This window comes from Sorex araneus, chromosome X (genome assembly GCF_027595985.1).
Source record: "Sorex araneus isolate mSorAra2 chromosome X, mSorAra2.pri, whole genome shotgun sequence".
In the NCBI taxonomy this organism is placed as follows: domain Eukaryota; kingdom Metazoa; phylum Chordata; class Mammalia; order Eulipotyphla; family Soricidae; genus Sorex; species Sorex araneus.
Window position 1 is genome coordinate 298111606 of NC_073313.1, and position 22925 is coordinate 298134530.

Sequence of the window (22925 nt, forward strand, 5' to 3'; positions counted from 1 at the left end):
ACTGAGTCGGAGTTAGAGTCAGCATTTGCCTATAGAATGGCATCATCATGAATAAGGAACAACTCCTCAAATTTGCTCCTGCAAGAAAATATTCTCCAGAAATCTTAATGGAAGATGTAATTGAGATATGGATCCAAACCTTATCTATTTACTCTGGTGGCCAACCCAGGTTCGAGACCAGACCAGACCTCCATCCCTCTTGGAAAGCTCAGCAAGCTACTGAGTGTATCCCACCCACATGGCAGAGTCTTGCAAGCTACCCGTGGTGTACTCAATATGCCAAAAACAGTAGCAACAAATCTCACAATGAAGACATTATTGGTGCCCACTCAAGCACTGATTGAGCAAATTGATGAACAATGGGATGACAGTGATTGTGACAATTCCTCAATATAAAAATCACCCCATCTTGCACTATGGCTAAACCTGTGTAATAAATTTTTTGTGGGAAATAACTTCCATTGTCAATGCCTACAATTTTTATAGTATTTGTATTTCATATAATAGTAGAAAAAGTTTTAAGAAGTGATAAAATCAGGGCTGGAGTGAAAGCACATAGGATAGGGCATTTGCCTTACACACAGCTAACCCAGGTTTGATTCTGAGCATCCCATATGGTTCCCTGAGCACCACCAGGACTTAATTCTTGAGAGCAAAGCCAGGAGTAAACCCTGTACATCACCAGGTGTGACACAAAAAGCAAAGCAAAACCAAAAAAGAGTGTATCTGATTGATACCAAAAATTATAATGTCAGTGTTTGTAGAAGATATGGAGAAAAGGCATGTTTGTGTACTGCTAGTGGAACTGCAACTTGATGCAAATACTTCAAAAATTCTATCGGACATGGTCAAGAAAATAAAGATAGGTCCAGAGATATGTTCCAGAAATTCTGTTTTCTGTCCAAAAACTATATGAGAAGATAAATTTTATTCACTCCAAGTTTATTGCAGCTTCATTGGCATATGTAATCTATGTAATCCATGCCCATGATTAAATTATGAATAGAGGTGGTTTATTTAGAAGTGGTATATGATTTCCATGATAATGTATTTAAATTATCCATTTTCAATAAAATGGAGAAGAGTCTAATAAAATTTTGCATTGTCGCACTGTTGTCCCATTGTTCATAGATTTGCTCGAACGGGCACCAGTAACATCTCCAGTGTGAAACTTCTTGTTACTGTTTTTGGCATATCGAATATGGCACAGATAGCTTGCCAGGCTCTGCTGTGTGGGCAGATACTCTCAGTAGCTTGCTGGGATCTCAGAGAGAGACAGAGGAACCAAACTACATGCAAGGCAAATGCCCTACTTGCTATGCTAGGGAAAGGTTAAATAAATAATGAAATATAAGAAAAAAATTCTGCCTTGGTTACACACTATCTAACTTTGAGCATAAGTTTTAAATATAAGCTCCATACCAATCTGTACTATCATGACTAAAATATTCTGCCTGTCACAGTAGTCTGATGTGTTGTGACCCAAAGTGCAATGGTCATTTCAGTTAAAATCTGACTCTAGGAGCTTTTTTCAGAGGGTGCCGCATAATGAGAAGTTCAGTTTCCTGTTTCATCCAAGAGTTATTTGTGTTGTGCAAAATAAGTGTGTTGAACTGTTTGGTGGAGTTCTCAGAACATTTGCACAGGCAGCACCTATGCGCTCTTTCTTATACACAAGTCATGTCCATGAAAATCCCCCATACCTAGTTGGCCAATTGGAAAAAAAACAGGTCCAGAATAAGATTTTGCAGTGACCAGAGTACTTCAAGAAAGAATTGTTATGGCTCTCTGGAGAGTTCATTAACTGCTTAGGTGACAAATATTATAGCAATACAGACATTTTCCAGTATACACAGGATACATGAATTAAGAATATTTATCAAGGGTTCTATTTCAAAAAGAGTCATTTAAATCAGGAAAATATCTATTCCCATTCATACACAGAAAAAATGTAAAAGGAGTCAAATTTTGAATTGAGTAGATGTTGTTTTACTCTATTTTTTAATTATATTGTCTCTTGGTCTAGTACAAATTTGTTACAGGCCAGCATGGAGAACATAGGACAAGGCTATGCTGATTTACTACAGATAACGCATGCAGATGGTTATATGGGAGTGATCCTTAGCACCGCATGGCTGGCTACGCATCTCCAAATGTGGGCCTGGAGGCCTACAAATGCCAAAGGGGTGGTACTGGTGGTCCCTAGCACAAAGACCTAAAGCAACTTCTCATCACTCTCCAATGGAGAATGGAGAGATAAGTCATCAGGCAGATAAGTCCTATGAACAGATAAGTCAATATCATTCTACTATCCAGGAACCCTAGCAGAAGGGAAGTCCTTGAGTCCAAACAATGAAATAAAGGCCCAGTTGGCAGAGTACTGATGTATCTTCATGCCCCCCTCGGTTTGCTGAATATTTCTGGGTGTCCCTGCTCTTTGCCCCATAAATAAAGGACCAAATTTGCATTGTCAGATAGGATGTGTATAGCATTCATGGTTTGCTCTTGAGAATAATAATTTCTTTCTCTTCAAATCATCAGTGGACTCAATTTCTTCCTAAATTGACTGGAGTCGGTTCATTCATGATGGCAGATATGATAATAAATGATTTTTAGGACTGCTATTTGTTTTCATTTCTTTCAGTCTACCAACTTGTCCACAATACAGGGTTTAAACTGGACCCTATTGAACAGGAGAGAGCCATGAAGTGTGAATCAAAGAACAGATTGAATGGGGAAAGCACAATTCATCCTTTTCCCAGGCCTCTGGATTCTTGGGAGACATATTTAGTCTGCTTTTTATAATGCAAGCTCAGAACTATTGTAGCACAGAGGACACGAGCTGTGGTCATTGGGATACCTGTGGAATAGGAACTGTGTACAGAGACAGGCCAATGCTCTACAACAACAAATTTTGTACACTGAGTGGTACATTACATGGGCTGTGGTTATTGGGATAACTGTGGAGTAGGAACTGTGTACAAATAGACAGAGCAATGCTCCACAACAATAAGTTTTGTACACTGAATGGAACATTCCAAATAAATCACAAAATAAGCCCAAATGAGCTTGGGAAAGAAGAGAAAATGGACCAGATAAGGTATAGGGTGGAGGCTGGGCATTTTATCCACCAGTCTGCCTGTTTGTTTTGGTGTGTTGTCAATACTGAATTGTGGACTATAACCAACAGCTCTCTGTAGAACATGAAATTGACATAAAGAGGAACGAAAGTGATATCACAAAGAGCTGAAGACTTGGAACATGCAAAAGAAAGCAGAAGAAAACACCAGTATATTTCACAGTAGAATTTTCCTCAGTCTTCCATGGCAAAAAAAAGAAACTTAAGGGAAACACGGTGAATTAAAAATTATTTATTTTCATGTCTGAGGAAGTAGAACATAGAACACATAAAAAATAACAAGACTCGTCATCAGAAAGATGGAGAATAGGTAGAAGTGAAATTAAGAAAGAATTATTTCAGACATTTTTCCATTATTATGATAATTTAAAAAAAGCATTCCAAATTAAGCTGAAGATTTGCCTATCTGGATTCAGTCCTTGAATTTACAGACATAGGGAAGCATTTTTTTGCAGTCATAATATATCCATTGTTCATAATCTAGAAAGACAGAAAAGGGAAGTCAGTATGGCAGAAAGAGACTGAGTCTTCGAGGCTTGTGCTAATTGCACCCTCCTTGACCAGAGTGACCTACAGCTGGGGAATGCCATTCAAGCAAGAGAAAGAACAGACACTGGGCAGCAGAAGAAAATTAACCTGCATCCCTCATGTCTAGGATCTTCTGAAGTTTATTTCAGATATGACAGAGTAAGGGGCAGAGACAGAAGCTTCATTCTTCCTTACTTGAGGTTGCTGGAAGGCTCCCACAGTAGCCTGGGTTGGGATAGCCTGGGGTATTTCTCCCAGGCCAGGTAATTGAGCACATCATTGGGGCTCCACTCCCAACTTCCTCTATTGGACTGACTGCCCTGTGGCATAAAGGAGAGAAAGGTCAGGTGAGTGAAGACTAGGCACTGGAGAACTTCTTGCATTAACCATTCACAGAACACATCATTTTCTCCAACCATCACAAGTAGATATTCCCCTAAAAATGCACATCTAGAGTTGAACTATGGAAACTTTGCTTAGCTCAATGGTCTGATTGGTAAATATGACACTCTAATTTAACTCAAATCAAAGTACTCATTTATTGACCAAAATGTGGTGTTGTATAGGATTGAACCTCATCAACTCAGTGGAAAAACAGCCTATAGTGTGAGAAATATAACCTCTAGATATCCACACTGAAAAATTAATAAAACTGTATCAGGAAGGCTATAGTATCAGATATATCAAAGCTTAATAGAAAGGGATTGGCAACAGTTAGAGATGAGAGAGCTCTACAGAACTCAGATCATTAGATAACTTCAGTTGCCAAAACACTATCTAGTATCTCTTGGTCTGCTCAGTGTCTAGGGCAGACAAAGAAGGCAGAATATCTAGTGCAGCAAAAACAACATAAAGGTGTCAGCTTTATGTTAATTTCACCTCCTTGATGTCATGGAGTCCCATCCAGATGTTCTAATTCTTCGTCCCTGTGTTCCTGATCTTGGAGGCCATGAAGTAAGCTTCAGAGGTAGTGACCATAGACACAACCTGTCCTTGGGACCTCTTCTGACATGCCAACTGTGAGAGGAAGGCAGAGACTGGGGAGGAGCTTCAGATGACACTGAAATAGTAACCAGAATAAAGGTGGAAGACCCTCAGTGTATCTATCTAGGAACCCCAGCAGAAGGGATGTCAACTTGCACAATCAACAGAAAATCCTTCTAACCCACTTTGCCAAACTCACATCTGCATCCATCCAGGTTTTGGGTAACAGAAACAAGCCCTAGCAGTGAGAGCCATAGGCCATGGAGCCTTTAGGGCAACTGATTCTTGGAGACAACTCTTCCTTCTGCAGGTCCTCTCCTGGGGTAGAATAACAAAAGGACTGATGGGCTGAATTACACTGGGATTAGAGTGTGGGAAAATATCTATCAGATACAGATTGGAGTAGTCTTGGGACCTGAACCCAGTTCAATGATAACCACTCAGATTTTGGAACTGAGTGACTTCACTCTGAATTGTGCCCATGTCATGAGCAACCAAGCACTCTTTTATTGCCCCTTTCTCTTAAATGAAGATCCCACATTCCACAGTCAGTTGAGATGTTCTCCATGTCCAAAGTCTTTATCCTTTGCAATGGACTTTATTAACTGCCACCTCCAATATTGCTCTTGTATGGATGCTCATGGAAGACCCCAATTTCTGTGAATCCTGGAACCCACAGACACATCTCCAGTCCTCTTTTCGAAAAGGGAGCAGCAGTGACTAGGCTCTGTGTGAAGTTGACCTTGTGTTACAATGTGTCCCACAGGAGCTTCTGGGATCTCTCACCTTTCACTTGACATGGGAGCATGAGGCAGGACAGCAGTGTCTAAGTCACATTGGCAAAGGCCACAGAGAACTTTCTGTCGGTCTGGGTGATGCTGTCAAAATCAATAGTGCCAGTTGGTCAGGGAGAGGGCAAGTGGTACACCCAACCACAGTTCCATCTCACTCCTTTCTTTGTCCAATTCCCCGGTAATTGTTGGGTTTCCAGAAAACCTATCTAACTCTCCAGTGACAACAACTGAGAAACAGTTTGAATACTGCTAACCAGAGCCCTCACACTTTACCATCCAGAATTTGAGAGAACTCATGTTCTCCCTATTCATGTTCTTCTCTACTTCCCCCTGGAAAATGTCAAAAATATCTCCTGCAGTCAATGACTGTTCTCTCGCATCAGTACCCACTTACCTTCCTTTCTGCGTCTGGGGATGATTTGTTAGGTTATGGAAGACCAGGATTTTATAGATATTTTTACTGTGGGGGCACGCCAATGAATTGCAATAAAGTGGAAAGGACCATAGAGTGTGGGGAAAGGCTAGGCAAGGATTCCGTAAGATTCCTGAAATAGGGTGGTGTCAATTTCAGTGCCAGTTGTTCAGTGAGAAGGAAATCAGCACACCCACCCAGTGTTCCATTCCATTGTGGCCACTGTCCATTTTCAGGAAATTGTTGGTCTTAGTGACATCTATCTCATTCCCAGTGGGAAAAAAAAAAGTTTCCTGTCAGAATATTTCTAGGCAGAAGTTCTCACGCTTTACCACCCAGAAGCCTGAGATAGCTTATGTTCCTTTGGTTCCTTACCTAGAAAATGTCAATCATTTATCTCATGTCAGTCCATTTATCTCATGTCAGCATCCACTTACTTTTCTTTTTTGGATTTGGAATGATTTTTAGAGCAGGAAAGACCAGGCTTTTATAGATATCTTGAGGGTGGGATCATTCCAATGAATTATCACTGTCACTGTCACTGTCACTGTCATTGTCACTGCTCCGTTGCTCATTGATTTGCTTGAGCGGGCACCAATGAAATCATCATCATAATCATCATCATCATCATCATCATCATCATTATCATCATCATCCCGTTGATCATCAAATTTCTCGAGCAGTCTCAGTAACGTCTCCATTCGTCCTAGCCCTGAGATTTTAGAAGCCTCTCTTTACTTGTCATTTCCAATGGTGCTACATTAGAGCCTCTTTCATGGTCAGGGGAATGAGACCCATCATTTTTTACTGGTTTTGGCATATGAATATGCCATGAAGAGTTTGCGAGGCTCTCCCGTGTGGGCAGGAAACCCTCGGTAGCTTGCCAGTTTCTCTGAGAGGGAGAACTAGGCTATAAGCTATAAGCTTCTGGGAACTTGGTTTTATAGTCTCTGGATATTGGCCGTTGGTGGGATTACACAGTGTTGGGGGCAGTCCCTGAGTGTGACCGCCTAGATACTGGAAAATGGGGAATCTGGGCAGAAGAGGCCCAGTCCCTATCCAAGCAGGCTTGGAGGTTTCAGCCCCAGGTCCCACACACCTGGATTCCTCTACCAGTTCCTTCATGCATGAGGCTCATCCGAATGTGTGGAGAGGGGCCTTGAGCATGGCTTTGGCTAGGCTCCAGAAGTCTTTGGCCGCAGGAGCGCTGCTCAGGGTGGGAAGGGAAATTGAAGCCCAGCCCCTCCGAGGGGCCCCAAGGAAGACAGCCAGGCATGGGGGCAAGAGACTCTCTGCACCAAAGAATTATTAAAAAAAAAAGTGGAACCATTAGGGTTCTGGGAATGGCTAGGCACAGATTCCAGAAGATTGCTGAAATTGAAAGGCGTCTCTTTCCAGCAAAGGCTGGGAAATGTCTCAGGTGTTACTTCTTTCCCATAGTAGATTAGTAACTTCTCAAGAAATTTAATTGTTCTATACTTGAATCATCTCTAAAAAGCAAAAGGGAATGAAATCATCTGAAGCAATTTTATTGTTTAATATATGATTTTAAAATTATACTTTGCAAAATTTATTTCCTCTCTCAAATCTACTCATTTTAAAAAATGCCTCCATGAATATTTTGTTATGCTGTTTGCTATCATTAACCTATAGACTTACTTTACAATAACTTTTTATGTTGCATATTTTATATCTATTGTTAATTTAAAATATCTCTATCTTTTCTGTATATCTGAATAAATAATCTGACATTTTAATTACATTAATGAAGATATGCTTACTAGTTTGAAAAATAACTGAAAACTCAAATAATGTTATTCATACTTTTCATCAATATTTGTTAATCCCACTCTGTAAGAATTTATTTATTTCTATTTAAAAAGTACATGTTGCAAAAAATAAAAATAAAATAAAATAAAAAGTACATGTTACAATCCTGTTGCAGAGAGATAGACAGGGATACCTAGTAATCAGATTAATGGAAATAATAAAAGTTTAATAGAAACTTCCCAACCTGAAATAGCCCAAAGGCCTGAAGAACACCTCCAGATGAGATGCAATTCTTAAGTCTTTGGAGATGACAGAAAGAAAACAAGGCCCCACTCACAGAAGTATGTCTTTCTTCAAAAAAGAATTTAGAAGAGCATCTCTAGGTTTTGATATGAATATAATAGGACCATCTGAGTGCAAAGACACCAAAATTAACTGTTATATATGCAGAGAACTCCAAGCTCAGAGAATTTTGAGAAATTGTATATAGCCTACTCTCAAAAGTCATTTACTTTTCCATTCTGGAATAATCCATGTTCTCTCTTGAGAATGTTTTCCTACCCTTCTTTCCTCTCACATTTCCTAAGTAAATTTCTAGAAATAAAAACTATTTTATTTTACTCTTTGACCCATCCGGTAATTCTTTCCTGTGTATGGAAGGAATGGTACAGTTCTGAAGTTCGACTGAGATCCACTTCCTATAAAGAGCAGCATCGCTGCATTGCTCCATACTGAGTCCAGGGCTCTCCGGTAATTCCAGTGGTGGGGACTCAACCTGTGTGGTGCAGAACAGGTGGAGGGGACATGCAACGTCATAGCTGCTTCGTGGGGCTCGGAGGAGAGGAGCTTTCATTCCATCAAGGGACTTAGAGCGAATTTTCCCATGCTGGGTATTTCCTACAATAGCTGACATTTCCCTGTTTGGGGCTAGCAGAGAAATGGAAGCACTGTTTTCTCAAGGCACTCTCCCTATCTTCCCACTTTACCAAGCTTCCTGCAAAAATTTTCCCCTTACATATGTCATGGAATGTAGGAATTTCAGGCTGTCCAGGTAAACAGACTGAAAAGTGAAAGCAGGCTGTTCAAGGGCCAAGATTTCAAGAAGATTGTTTTTATAGCGTGAAGTCCACCAATGAAAATGCAAGAGTATTTTCTTTACTAAAATGAAGATGATAATATGTAATGGCCCTGCTTAGGCCAGAATGACACCATTTTTGTGTGCACTGTTGCATTTGTTTATCAGGACAGAGCACATCGACAAAGGACAATGATATCTCACTACTCCAAAGAAAATCTATCAGATTTACTATTTTTCCTGTCCTGAAATTCTTTTCTTTTCTGTGACTCAAAGGGGAAGGATCTGAAACGCTAGTGCCAAGGCTACAACTGACTTTACCTTTCCTACAAAGGGAAATTTCTTGTTCCAGCCTGAGTCCACAGCTCTCCAGTAAGTTGGGAGCAAGAAACCCACCCTACATTCAGAATAAAATTCATTGTCCTTTCCCTGTCTCCCTGAAAGGATCTTGAAGTCCTCGTTTGCACATCTCTCTCAATCGGACATCTCTGCTGTGGTGTTGAAGTTAACAGCCTATTGATTCTATGAACAGAGGGACTATTTCTCAGTCTTTCCACAAAAAGATGGTTATACTGTGTAAAAAATATCTGGCAGGGCCATGGCCAGGGCAGAGCCCCGTCAGCTCTCCACGTCAGCCACACCCAGGTTCAGGGCTCAGTACCTACCGGGTCACTCGCCCAGCCAGGGCAGCCCAGGCCATGGGGCAGATGGAGGAGGAAAAGAGGGCCAAGCAGGTTGATTGATCAGATACCCTTTATTCCATTCTCTCCACGCACCTGTTCCAGTCTCTCTGAGCTCCCCGTTTCTCCTCTTTCCTCTCTTTCCCTCAGCGCTCTTCCTTTCTAGCTCCCGTTCCTCCATCCCAGCTCTCTGGATTCTCCTCTCTTCTTCAATAGTCTCTCCACCTACTGGTCTCTCTGGGCCCTAGTCTTACACAGCAAAATCAACATAAGAAAGCCCTTCCTGAGGGCCCACCAGGTTCAAAGGAAACACCACTTAGAGGCATTCCCCTCCTCCTAGCATCTTAATTAACATCTCAATATTAGTTATTTCAATAAGAGATACATTGAAGCTTATAGGGCAGCTCTTCAGGGAACATCTTGCCACAGACTCAGACATCTTGCCCACAGCACGCAGGCCAGATTAATCATTCTTAACCCTAGCAGGGTCTGGATCTAGTTATTACTTTTTGGATCATGACAGAATTTGTCTACTACCAAGCTCTTAACTTAGAGTTAAGCATTAGGCACTTTGGCCAGGCCCATCTCGATGCCAGGGTAGCACATAACTCATCACTTGCCCTGGGTCCATCCCATCCCTCATCTGGACCCTGCCTTTGGGGGTGCTAGGAAGTAAGGGCAGCTGAGACTTAGGTCTAGAGAACAGATACCCAGAAGGAAGATATCATGTAGAGTCAAATGACTCCCAGTTTGCAAAAGCATAGCACTTGCTACAGTCTTTCTGTGCCCATACAAAAAGGACATGGCTCTGAATAAACTATGCAAAGCACTCAAGGAGAAGAGAAAAACAATATTTACAAGTCAACAGAGCACAAAGAAAGAAGTTACAAATAAACACAGAGGAGTGGGAGCACTGTGATGGGAGTAATCCAATAACCCTAAACTATCTGAGGCTATGTTATCCTACAATACTGGAATTACGAATAACTTCTGCTTCTTTACAACTCCTGCGTTGCATCGGCATTGACAATTATTTCCACTTCCCTCACTGCTTTCAGTAAAACTGAAGTAGCAAATAAAAACCCTGCAACTTTTTTTTCTTCTCTATCTTTTTCACTTTTACCAACTGTTTCAAATCATGAGACTCACTTACTGATCCTTATTTTGTTTTTCTTTAATATTACATATGTGTTTGTACAATGACATGCTCATAATTTCAAAGATAGCTCTATAGCAATGAGCTCCAAGGTGGTTGTTCACTCTTATACCTGAAGACTTCATTTACACATCTACATCAGATTTTCAAACTGCAAATTATGAGTGCCACATACACAAAAAACAAGGGGGGAGAAGAAAATCAAAAAACAAAAAGCCTACCAAGTACTGCCACCGTTCCCTTTACATTTTAGAAATCATTAAAGGTATGGAAAATGCTAATTTGTGTTCTTGCGAGATGCAGATCTGCTACCAGAAGGAGTATACACCAGAGACAATTCTCAGCCTTTGCTGCCAGGAGATCCCTCCCCATTTCCAGATCTCCTGGAATCCAGACCTAGCCTTTCCCAGTACCTCATGGTTCCCTTTTCTGGTTATAAATTTCACTGCCCCACTTCCTCTCAACTATAAAAGTCTGGTCTTTCCTGACCTAACAAATCATCACAGATCCCAGGGAAAAGGTCTGTGGCCCCTGAGACAAGGAGATATTTATAGCAGCAGTTTTACCTGATTTTCTCAGGGAAGGTAGACAAGAATCACGTTGAAGTATATAAGGACTCGTAGGCTTGGCGATGTTAAATTGAAAGGCCACATTGGTAGAATAGTCAGAATATATGTGAATACAAATGAGATCCAATTCAGTAAAATCAATTTCTTTCTGGAATCAGAAGAAAGAAAGAGATGGCACCAGGGATCCTCTCCTTGCCCTCCACCTAACCATACTTTCATTTCTGTCTCTGACAGCTGACCCAGTCAGACAGGATGTCGCCTTTCATGGCCTTCACCAAAGTTGCTTGGATGCTTCTGCCCTGCTTCATGCTCAAATATCAAGTGCAAGTGAGCGATTCCATAACTAGCCCTAGTGCCACGGCAAAGTAGATCAGGAGAGCAGGTGGCTCCTGTGGACATATCATATCAATGAGGTGTGTGTCATGCAAAGGTATGTCCATTGCTAACCCATTATATCACAAGTACTGGGAGACATCACTGAGTGCGAGTGTTCACAAAAATTAAATTACTCTTTGGTCTACAAATTTCATATCAGTGAAAAAGCAAATAACAAAGTGGCAGTAAGCAGCATGGCAGAGAATAAAGTTTGTGGGCCCATAGCTGCTCAGGCCAGAGTGAGGAAATTCTTGAACCATCATTAAACAGAAGGCTAAAATAGAAAGATACATATAGTGTGCCTTATACTGAAAGTCCTCAAGGGTTCAGAAGTCCTGAGAGGTTGTCATCAGTTAAGGGTCACTTCCCTAAAAGCCACCACTATCTGTGGCTCACAGTTATCTTCTCTCAAGCTGTAGTACGCATTTTTTTCTTTACTTCACTCCTTTTTATTATTCTACCCTAGGGGAACACCTGCAGAAGGCAAAACTGTCTCCCAGGTTCAGCTAACCCAAAGGATCCACGGCGTATGGCTCTCACTGCTATGACGTGTTTCTGTCACCCAAATCCTGGATGGATGTGGATGTGAGTTTGGCAAAGAGAGTTAAGTAGAAGCTTCTATAGACTGTGAAAGTGGGCTCCCCTCCCGCTTGTGTCTTAGAGAAATGAATGATATTCTTCTAGCTGTCTCTCTGGTTACTATCCCACTGACATCTGAATCCCCTCCCAAATCTCTCACTTCTTCCCACAGTTGGCAGGCCAGAAGAGGTCTCAAGGATGCCATGTGTTTGTGCTCACTGCCTCCAAGGTGTAGTTTGTGGCCTCCATGATCAGGAACACAGGGACAGTGACATCTGGATGGCACTCCATGACGTCATGGAGGTGAGAGTATCTCTGAACACTGACGCCTTCATGATGCTTTGCCACACAGGCTATTTGGCCTCTTTGGCATATCCAAACATTATACATTGAAGACATATAAATTAATTAATCTAGATACTGTTTTATAAGATCTCAAAGCCATATGAAGATCTGAGTTCTATAAAGATCCTTTTACTTTAGTTGATTTTGGTCCCCCTCTGCTAAGCTTTCATATAACAGCCAGTATAGGCTTCCTAATGCTTTTGCATGAACACTTGTATCAATGCATGCCGGGGAATATATGCCTATCCATATAGACTTTATTGTCTCTAACTTGCTGAGGTTAAGACCTTGTTAAAGAATTCTTGTTCAAGAATGCATTCTAGTGTTTGACTAGGATTTGACTTGAAATTTAGCAATTAGAGAATTGATGTAGGCAAAGTTTTCATAGTTCAGCTCTAAGTCTGCAACGTAGGGGGAAAACTAACTTTCTAATGGTATGTTGAAAATGAGGTGTTCTGTGGATGGTTTAAACAAGCTCTGGAGTGACTCGTCTGACCTCTCTCTGCTTTATGCTACAGGGTCTTCAACCCAATGGAGGCGGCTGGGAGTGGAGCAGCAATGATTTGCTGAAATACCTGGCCTGGGAGAAAAATTCCCCAAGCTCTATTGACCCAGGCTACTGTGGGAGCTTTTCTTTTTTTTTTTTTTTTGCTTTTTGGGTCACACCTGGCGATGCACAGGGGTTACTCCTGGCTCTGCACTCAGGAATTACCCCTGGCCGTGCTCAGGGGACCATATGGGATGCTGGGATTTGAACCCGGGTCGGCCGCGTGCAAGGCAAACGCCCTACCCGCTGTGCTATCTCTCCAGCCCCACTGTGGGAGCTTTTCGGAAAGCTCACATAAGATAGACTCAAGCTACTGTTTTCTGACCCTCATTCCCTCATTTCTGAATCTGAAATTTGTGAGAGTCTAGAGATGCTGGAAACTTAGTTTTCTTCTGCTGCTTACTCTCTAATTGTTCGCGCTTACCTGACTGCCTTCCCCTGGCAGAGGACACTGATGTAGATGAGGGTTTGATTTGCAAATATCTGAATATGTCTTTTGGTGTCAATGTTCTATCAGCCATATGTACTTATCTTTTCTGTCTGTTCAGACTATGAAAAATGGAGATATTAAGACTACAGAAAAGAGCTTTGATATTTGTGTATGTTCAGGGACTAAACCAGTTGCTAAAGCACCAGTTGACTTAGGAATGAACAAGGAACAATGCCCTGAAGATTCCTCCTGCAAGGAAATATATTCCCCCTCCTGAAAAATGAATGGACGATATCATTCAGAAAAGAATTCAAACGTGTCTAGTCACACTAGCCATTATCCCATGCATAAATAACCCCTTCACCCTGTATTTTCAACCCTCTCTGATAAAATAACATATATTTCAATGCCATATGTTTGTGCTATTTGTATTCCTGGGAATAGTGGAACATATCCTATAAATGCAAGCAATAATGCAGAAAAAAATATGTATAATTTAATCTTTACTTGGAATTCTTCTCATAAAATAAAATATCTATTTCTTACTACACTAAGTGGCAACTGGTATCTGTGTTTTTTCATCTGTGGCCAAGCCTGGAGAGGCTTGTGGACCATTCCTGACTTGTGCTCATGCTCAAGTGTCACTGGGGCAGTGCTCGGAGGACCAGGCAGTGCCAGGTATGGGTCCAAGCATCCTTTCAGGAAAGTATGCTCTTAGTCCTCAAAGATATCTTTCTGGCATGGAAAAATTATTGTCATACACATCTGATTTAAGACGATGTGATGAAAACTCTTTCCTGAGAACTTGGAAATGGAAGTAGTCACTGATACCATGTACCATCTGTTTTTGGTGAATGGATAATAAGGTAAGGTCAGGGGTAAATGTGTTTTAGTGAAGGTGCTGAAAGAACTATAACAAATTAGTCTTTTGTGTTCTTAGTGTTCAAAGTGAAAGATGATACAATTTTTAAAAATAATTCTTAGATTAATAGAAATATAAAAGCAGTCATAAAGTGTTTAAATTAAAATATAAGTCACAAATACTTGGAAATATTAAAATTGAAAGCACAGTCACCAGATCCTATGGAATATGCAGCAATAGTTCTTAGACTGACTTGTGAAATGCAAAACTAAGTGCTGTCACAAACAAGTAATTTAAGCTCTATAATGAAAGTGGGTGAAAGACCCAAAGTTCATAAAATAAAAAAAGTTGTCAATAAATGAAATAAACATTAGACCAAAATAAAACTAATGAAACTAAGAAATGATTTTTAAAAGGAATACATCACAAACCTTTCACTGAACTTATGAAGCAGAAATAAAACTCTAATAAACAAAAATCAGAAATGTAATAGAAGAAATTATAGCTATTTCTAAAAAAAACATGTACTATAAGATTTTCTATGAAAAACTTAATCATATTAAGCAATTCATCAAAGGAATAGCACATCATAGTCAAATGGAATTTTATTCTGGATACAAAGATGGATCCTAGACACCAATCAGCCAGCCTAGTATTCCATATAAATAAATAGAAAGACAAAAATATTATGTGAGACTACAAATAAATGCTAAAAAGGATGTAGCAAGTCTATATAACCATTAAGGATAAAAACAATAAAATAAAATAAGAAGGGATAGAATCAAAATTTTAAAAAGCCAAACACAAACACAGAATTTGCAGCATACTCAAAGGATAAAAACTAGAATAGTTCTTAAAGTCATTACTGAGATAATAATATCCTCAGCTCATATGTATATTTTATTTAAAATCAGAAGTCAGAGCTGGTCCAATTAGAAACAATTAGAAATGACATAAGATCTAGAAAGAAAGTGCAGTGCTTGAAGAGTTTGACTTGCACCTGGCCAACTTGGGTTCCATCTCTGGCACCAAATATCATACCTAGGGCCAGCCAGGAGTGCTGCCTGAGCACAGCACCAGGATAAGTCCTGGGAATTGCTCACTGGGGCCTATCCCACACCAAATATCAGAATATAGTAAGTCCCAGTTACAAAAGAAGAGAAAAATCATTTACATATGTATGAAAACACACTCACTACATCCGAAAGACTCAGTTGAAAAGCTAATAGAAACAACTAAATGTAGGGCTAATAAGTACCTCCTTCAAAATTTTGCATACAGAAGTCTGTTGCAAAAGAGAGGGACAGACATATAATGACTGCACTCACTTGTGGAATATGAAAGAACTTAGTATGAGACTAACAGCCAAGGACAGTAGAGACAAGGGCCAGGATGATTGGTCCATGGTTGGAAGCCTGTCTCCTGTGCATGGGGAGAAGGTAGCTGGGATGCACAAGGGACTACTAAGTCAATGATGGTTAGAGGGATCGCTCGAGATGGGAGATGTGTGCTGAAAATAGATAAGGGACCAAACATGATGGTCTCTCAGTATCTGTACTGGAAACCATGATGTCCCGAGCAGCGAGAAAGTAAAAAGGAAGGTGCCTGTCATAGATATTAGGGGTGGAGTGGGGTGGCAGGAGGGATACTGAGGACATTGATGGTAGAAAATGTACCCTGGTGGGGGGAATGGGTGTTTGATCATTGTATGACTGAAATTCAACTATGATAGCACTGTAACTGTACCTCACAATGATTAAATAAAATGAAGTCCATTTCAAGGATGAAGCAGAGTGCTCAGAGTTTAGGAACAGATGCATCATATTCATAGCTCGCAGTGAAGTCTCCCAATATAGTAGCACCCCACAGAACACATCTGAGTGTATCTCTCAAGGCTCCAGAGCATTATATGTGAGCCAGATGGCCTCTAGTTCTCCCAGAATGAAGTGATACTACATCTCCAGGTAAGGCATTAAAGCATCCAGTCTAATTTGCTAAGTGTTGCTTGTGTGAGCATTGCTTTGGGAGCTGTTGTCCACCTTCATAGCAATGATTTTGTCTTTTCGGGGGCAAATATTTAGTGAGACGATGAGGAAATTTAAGAATCTATCCATCTTATGATTTCATACAGGAGAATTTAAAAAGTAGGCATAAATTTGACAGTGAAGTTGAAAGACATTTAGAATGAAATCTCAAATGTGAAAAATGATATAGAACAAGACAATTGCTGATGGAAAATCTTTTATTTTATGTATTCATACATGTTGGGTTTCGGTCACACACCTGAGGTGCTCAGGGTCTCATGTGTAATTTGGCTCAGGAGCGATCCTTGACTGTACTCTGGGAACCATACCTCAGAACTGCGGATTGAAATGGGGTTGGCTACACCCAGGGCAAGCTTGTATGGTCTCTCCAACCTGAAAGACATTTATTGTACACTCAGAGACACATTCCAAAGAAATTACAAAATTAAGCACAAAAGACCTGGGCAAAGTATATGACAATGGAGAAGTTAAGGCATAAACTTCAAGCTGCAAAATTTTCTTCACCAAATTTCCTGTTTGTCATGGGGTGTTGTCAGTATTGAGTTGCTGAATGCAACCAACATCTATATGCACTATATGAAGTTGACATTAATAGGGACTTAAAGTCATAGCACAAAATTCGAGGTGAATATGAATAAGTAAACCAAGGTAAACACCCAATACATTTTATGTTTCTTTTTATTTCTTTTGTTTTTGCTATGGAAAAATCCTCTGACCATGCCAAAAACAGTAACAACAAGCCTCACAATGGAGATGTTACTGGCACCCTCTCGAGCAAATCTATGAACAATAGGACAACAGTGCAGGGCTACACCAAGAGAGACAAGCTAAGATTTTGGAACCTGAAGCTGTCTGCTGATCTGTGTTCTGTAGGACACACTCATCTTTTAATTGCTTTCAGCCCCTCTATCAAGTGTTTATGTAATTGGTGCTATTGGTTCCTGATACATTGTGTGAACAATTCAGAGCTGAAAACTAGGGGTGAGTTGTCTTCCACAGTAGTTGTTTTTCCTCTGAATTGTTGATGTTTAAAAGCTATATAGTATTGCATGGTGTTCAATCAATACATACTTCAATTCAAATTTAATTAGGCTTGGAAATTTTGTGAATCAGAGTGATGAGCTAGGCCAAGTTTTTCCAAGTTCAACTCTAGGTTTGAACCCTTAGGTGAAGACCTGTTTTCCTTGTGGCATGGAGAAAATGAGGTATTTTTAATGGTTTATTCAAAAATTTGTATATAGACTGACCTCTTTCTGCTTTATGTCACAGGGCCGACAACCCAATGGGAGCAGCTGGGAGAAAAATAGCCTAGGCTATCCCGACCCAGGCTACTGTGAGAGCCTTTCAACAGTCTCAAGTAAGCCAGGCTCAAGCTAATGTCTCTGTCCCTCATTTCCTTCCCAATGAAGAAATAGTAAAGGCATGAAGAACACCTTCAGATGAGTAAGTTCTGAAGTGTCGAACATGGAAAACGTACAGCCCTACCAAGAGATGCATGGGACCCTCAGAAAGGGAATATAAAAGATTTGATAAGAATATGAAAGGATAATCAAGTGTGCAATGCTTTCCTTGTGATAACACCAAAATTAATGTCTGTGTATGGCAAGAACCACAAGCCAAGACAATTTAGAGAAATTGCATAGACCCTCGTCATGAAATGTTAGGGAAAATGTATCTGAGGTCAGATTTTTTTCCCATATAAATATGAGTTCCAAACAAATAACCAGAGACAGAGTGAAGGAGAGAGAGAATCCACACACAAAGAGTGTCAGTGCTGACAAAACTGCATTTAGCTTTTAGAAATGATGAATGGTGTATAAAATTCAATCTGGCAGTGTTCATGGAACGTGCTGATGGGCTTCTGGAAGGAGGAAACAGCTGAGATCATTCTCAGTCTTCCCTAGGAGTAGACTCCTCCCCATAGCCGGAACCTCCAGGAATTAATGCCCAGCCTTTCCTGGCAACCTCATAATCCCACTTTCTTATTATTCATTTCAGTGTCCCACTCCCAAATCAACTATAAAAGCCTGGTGATTCCTGATAGAACTAATTTTCACAAATTCCATCACTACAGGTAAGTGGAAGCTGAGACATGATGATATTCATGGCAGTGGATTTATCTGGCATGCTCAGAGAAGGTAGAGCTGATTTCCTAAATTGAGAATTGATTTACTCTAAGATTCAGCATGTTAAATTACAAGGCCAGATGGGTTGGATTGTCAGAACACTGACTGTGCTTCTGTCCCTGTAGAGGAAGACGCAAGTCAGGAAGATCAAATGATTTCTGGTATTAGGGACATGACTGAAAATGGAGTAGTGGATCATCTCCTTGCCTTCTCCCTAGTTATACTGTTGATTATGTCTCCTATCACCTTATCCAGTCAGATAGGATTCTGCCTTTCATGGCCATTCCCAGTGTTGCTTGGATACTGCTTTCTGGACTCATTCTGCCATATCAAGTGAAAGGTGAGTGATCCCAGGACTGGCCTCGGTGCATGGAGCACTAGAAAAAAGAGATCAAGTAGGCTTTTGTAGGACATAGAAGAAGAGTGAGGTGAATATCATAATGCAAAGAAGACTCCACTGACAATATCTTCTATCACAAGTGCTGGGAGATATCACTGTAGATCCCAAAATCAAAGAAAATCATTTCTTGTTGATCTGAGTATGCATGTTCAGTAAAGTGCAAAATTGAAAGTGCCAATGAGCAAGTATCAAAGTATTTAGACTTTGGACAAATTCAAGGAAACTCCTTTGTTTTTTGAAATTTATTTTCATAAAGTTGTTCACAATAATGGATTACATTCAATATTTTGATACCAGTTCCACCACAATTTCTCCTTCCCACCACCATTATTTTGAAGTTTCCCATCACTGCTAAAACCTACTGAAAATGCACATGCTAGATAATTTGTTTTGTATTGCTTGTTATGAATAGCATGAAATCTTGTGTAGCTATAAGAGCGGCCATGCTCTCTTGGAATTCTACAATTTTAGATCATTAGTTTATAGAAAAATCTCTGCAGCAAGCTGCTTGGTTCTGAGATTCTCTTGTATGTCTCTGGATCATAGTCATCAAGAAGCTCAAATAGCAGCCAGAGACAGTGGATGGGCATGACCTCCAGGGAACCATGGGGACGGGGAGATGAGAGGGACTGGCCCATCCCCTATTTCTTGAGGTCTGGAGTTTTCGGACACTGAATCCACATATCTGCACTTCTCCTTGGGTTCTGGAAAGTTATGGCCACTGGGATTCTTAGGGTCATTTGGAGTGATGATGCCTGCTCCCATCTGTGGCACACTGGCAAAATCAGTCTGGTTTAAAGTCCAGACGCATCTGTGCAGTGAGCTGCTTGGTTCCAAGATTCTCTCGTGTGTCTCTTTATCATGGCCAAAAACAAGCTGAAATAGCAGCCTGAGGCCTCAAGGTAACTTCTTATTGTCATGAAGTGATCCATGGTAAAAGTGAATATATTTGGACCTTCCAGAGCTCTAGAGACTTTATGATAAGTAAAGGACACTCATCCAAAATCTGACCTTGTGAATGTCAGTGCACTCCGTGTCTCAACATTCCTCCCTATTCTTTTCATTTTGAAGTATTTTCAGTTATTCTACTCCAGGGGAAGACCTGCACAAGGAAGAGCTGTCTCCAAGGATCAGTTGTCCCAGAGGCTCTGTGGCCTATGAGTCCCTCTGCTATGCCTTGTTTCTGTCACCAAAATCCTGGATAGATGCAGTTGTGAGTTTGGCAAAGTATATTCATAAGAACTATTATGCCTCAAACTGGGACCTTCCATCTATAAGGATTCTTGAGAGGTAGAATGATAGTCTACAACACCCCACCCTCTGAAGCTTCTTCCTGTCTGTGTCTTCCTCTCACAGATGGCATGCAGAGAGAGGTTCCAAGGACACCTTGTGTCTGTGCTCACTCCCTCCGAATCTTACTTCGTGGCCTATCTGATCAGGAACACGGGGACAAAGCATGAGAACATCTGGATAGGAATCCATGACCCCACAGAGGTGAGTTTACTCCTCCAAACTGACACCTTCATGCTGTTTTTGCCACACAAGATATTCTCCCTTCTTTCTCTGCCCAAGAATAGAATGACCAGGCCCAGGGAATTATAAAACCAGAGAGAGATTTGGAGAGCAGTTCCTGCAGCTATCTGGGGATCTGAGTTCTGTGGGGCAGGCTCTTCAATCACTGGTGTCATCCTCTCTATGGCCAGCTTTCAAATATCTTCCTCACAAACTGCCTGAGGAACTGTGAACAGCTCATGCATGCAAATAATAAATTAAATGCCTTACCCTGTAGTCTTCACTGCTTCTGAAGGGTTAAGCTTAATAACTGGTTTGACACCACAACTGTTCAAACATGACATTCTATTTAGTGACTAGTTTTTCACTGGCTTTTTGAAAACCAGAGCTGAGAGCTTGGAAAGTATTGCTACATTAAGTTCTAGGTCTGCATCTTCACGTGAAGATCAAATCTCCTTATTGTAGAGAGAAATCAGGTATTCTGCTCATGCTTATGAATGAGCATTTTAGTGACTAGTCATCACTCATCTGACCTCTCTCTGTTTTATGCCACAAGGCTATGAGCCCAATGGAGGCGTCTGGATATGGGTCAATGATGATGTGATGAATTACCTGGCCTGGGAGAAAAATACCACAGGCCATCCTCTATGGACACTCGGCTACTGTGGGACCCTTGCAGCAACCTCAAGTAAGAAAGACTGAAGCTTCTGTCACTGTCCCTCATTTCCTAATTTCTCTATTGAAGTTCAAAAGAGCCTTCATATAGAGGAAACCCAAGTTCATTTTCTTTACTACTCACTCTCTGCCCTTCTTTCTCCTTGACTGGGTTGTTGTTCCCAGAAACACGCTACAGGGGTAAGCAAGGCATGGAATTAGCACATACTGGATGGCTCTTTCACATTCACTCTTGTATTTGCAGTACTTATTTCTCTCTTCTATCTTTTCAGATTATCAACAATGGAGAGATTATGACTGTGATCAAAAATTACCTTATGTCTGTAAATTCAAGGGTTGATTCAGATTTTCCGTCACCAGTTCCCATCAGAGACTGTTGTCATCAACAAGGAATAGTGCCTCAAGATTGCTCCTGCAAAGAAATATTTTCAAAAAATCTTAATGGAATATATAACTCAGACAAGGGTTCAAACATATATATTCAATCTGACTATTCTTCCATATACAAATCACCCCATTTTCCACTAAGTTAATCATTGCTAATAAATTTTTGATTTCCAGTGTCCTTGCCTACAATTCATATAGTATTTTTATTCATATATAGCATTTTATAAAGTGATAAAATAAAGAAAATGTTATTTGCAATTTTTTAGGATTCCTTTTCACAGAACTCTCTAATACCGATTATTATACAAAGTTGCAATTGGTATCAAATTTTGAGGAATGGTGCCCATACTTCTAGTATGCCAGTCCTTACCTATACTCATGTCTAACCAGTTGAATTTCTAAGAGGACCATGTGGTTCCAGGGATTGATCTCAGTCATCCTAAATGCAAAGTACAATCTTAGCCCTTTGGATTGCTTCTGGGATGGAACCATTATTTTCATACTCATCTGATTTAAAGTGATGCAAAGATAACATTTTCTTGGGATTTGGGAAATGGAAATTAACAATGACAGAGTATATCAAAAGTTTTGGTGAGGAGACAAAAGATGGGACAGGGGTCAATGTGTTTTTTAGAGGCAAGGAAATAACCATAATTGTTCATCCTTGATTTTTTTACTAAATATATGTGTCAAAGATAAAATCTTAAAGTTGGGGAAATTATATTACTAATTTACCTTAAAATGATTCAAAATGTATTAGCATCCTAAGAAAATTTCTTGAAAAGAAAACAGACCTTAAGAAGTTACAAACAATAGAGTCTGGTGAGCAGCACGGCTCCGGGTTGCGGGACTGGAACACATCCGAGCCGCGGGGGGGCACTGGAGTGGGGCAGCGCCTGCCCGAACTCCAAATGGTCCCGGTTGCCGGAAGTCCCGCCCTCGACCCACCCTCGGCGCCATCTTCCCACCTTCAACAGAGAAGAGGCCAGGCAGTCTGGTGAGCAACGCGGCCGGAGAAATGCTCCGGACCCGAATCCGGGCCAACAACACCAGGGATCCAGACGGAGGAGGTACAGCTGGCACACCTTCTCCGGATGGAGTCCTGGCGACACTGAGCAACAATTAACACGGCTCCAGGTTGCGGGACTGGAACACATCCGAGACCTTTTCTAAAAACTGAAAACATACAATCTTTTAATGACAAACCAATTATCAAATGCTTCCTTAGTAGGGCTGTCTTCCTTGGGGGGAAACTCCAACAACAATAGTGAGTTTTGTTTTGCAATATGGAATGTAATCAAGGTAGAGAGAAAATGAAGTGAAATTCATCAGTTATACAGTTGGGGGGTACTGTGGCGGAGGGTATACTGGGGATTTTGGTGGTGGAATATGGGCACTGGTGAAGGGATGGTGTTTGAATATTGTATAACTGAGACATAAACCTGAAAACTTTGTAACTTTCCACATGGTGATATAATAAAAATTTTTTAAAAATGTAAAAAAAAAAGAAGTTACAAAATGGAAGTCATACTTAA

General features: G+C 40.6%; 1 protein-coding gene and 1 pseudogene across 1 annotated transcript; one reads left to right on the forward strand and one right to left on the reverse strand.

The window, feature by feature from the left end:
- Positions 1 to 3551: 3551 nt before the first annotated feature.
- LOC129399900 (lithostathine-like) lies at positions 3552 to 12352 on the reverse strand (annotated as a pseudogene).
- Positions 12353 to 12358: 6 nt separating this feature from the next.
- On the forward strand, positions 12359 to 21343 carry LOC101543584 (regenerating islet-derived protein 3-gamma-like). Its single transcript, XM_055121311.1, has 8 exons — positions 12359 to 12364; positions 17560 to 17647; positions 18289 to 18364; positions 18635 to 18756; positions 19911 to 20029; positions 20173 to 20310; positions 20893 to 21016; positions 21276 to 21343. Exons 1-8 carry the CDS (start codon positions 12359 to 12361, stop codon positions 21341 to 21343), a joined length of 741 nt encoding a protein of 246 aa, XP_054977286.1.
- Positions 21344 to 22925: the final 1582 nt, after the last annotated feature.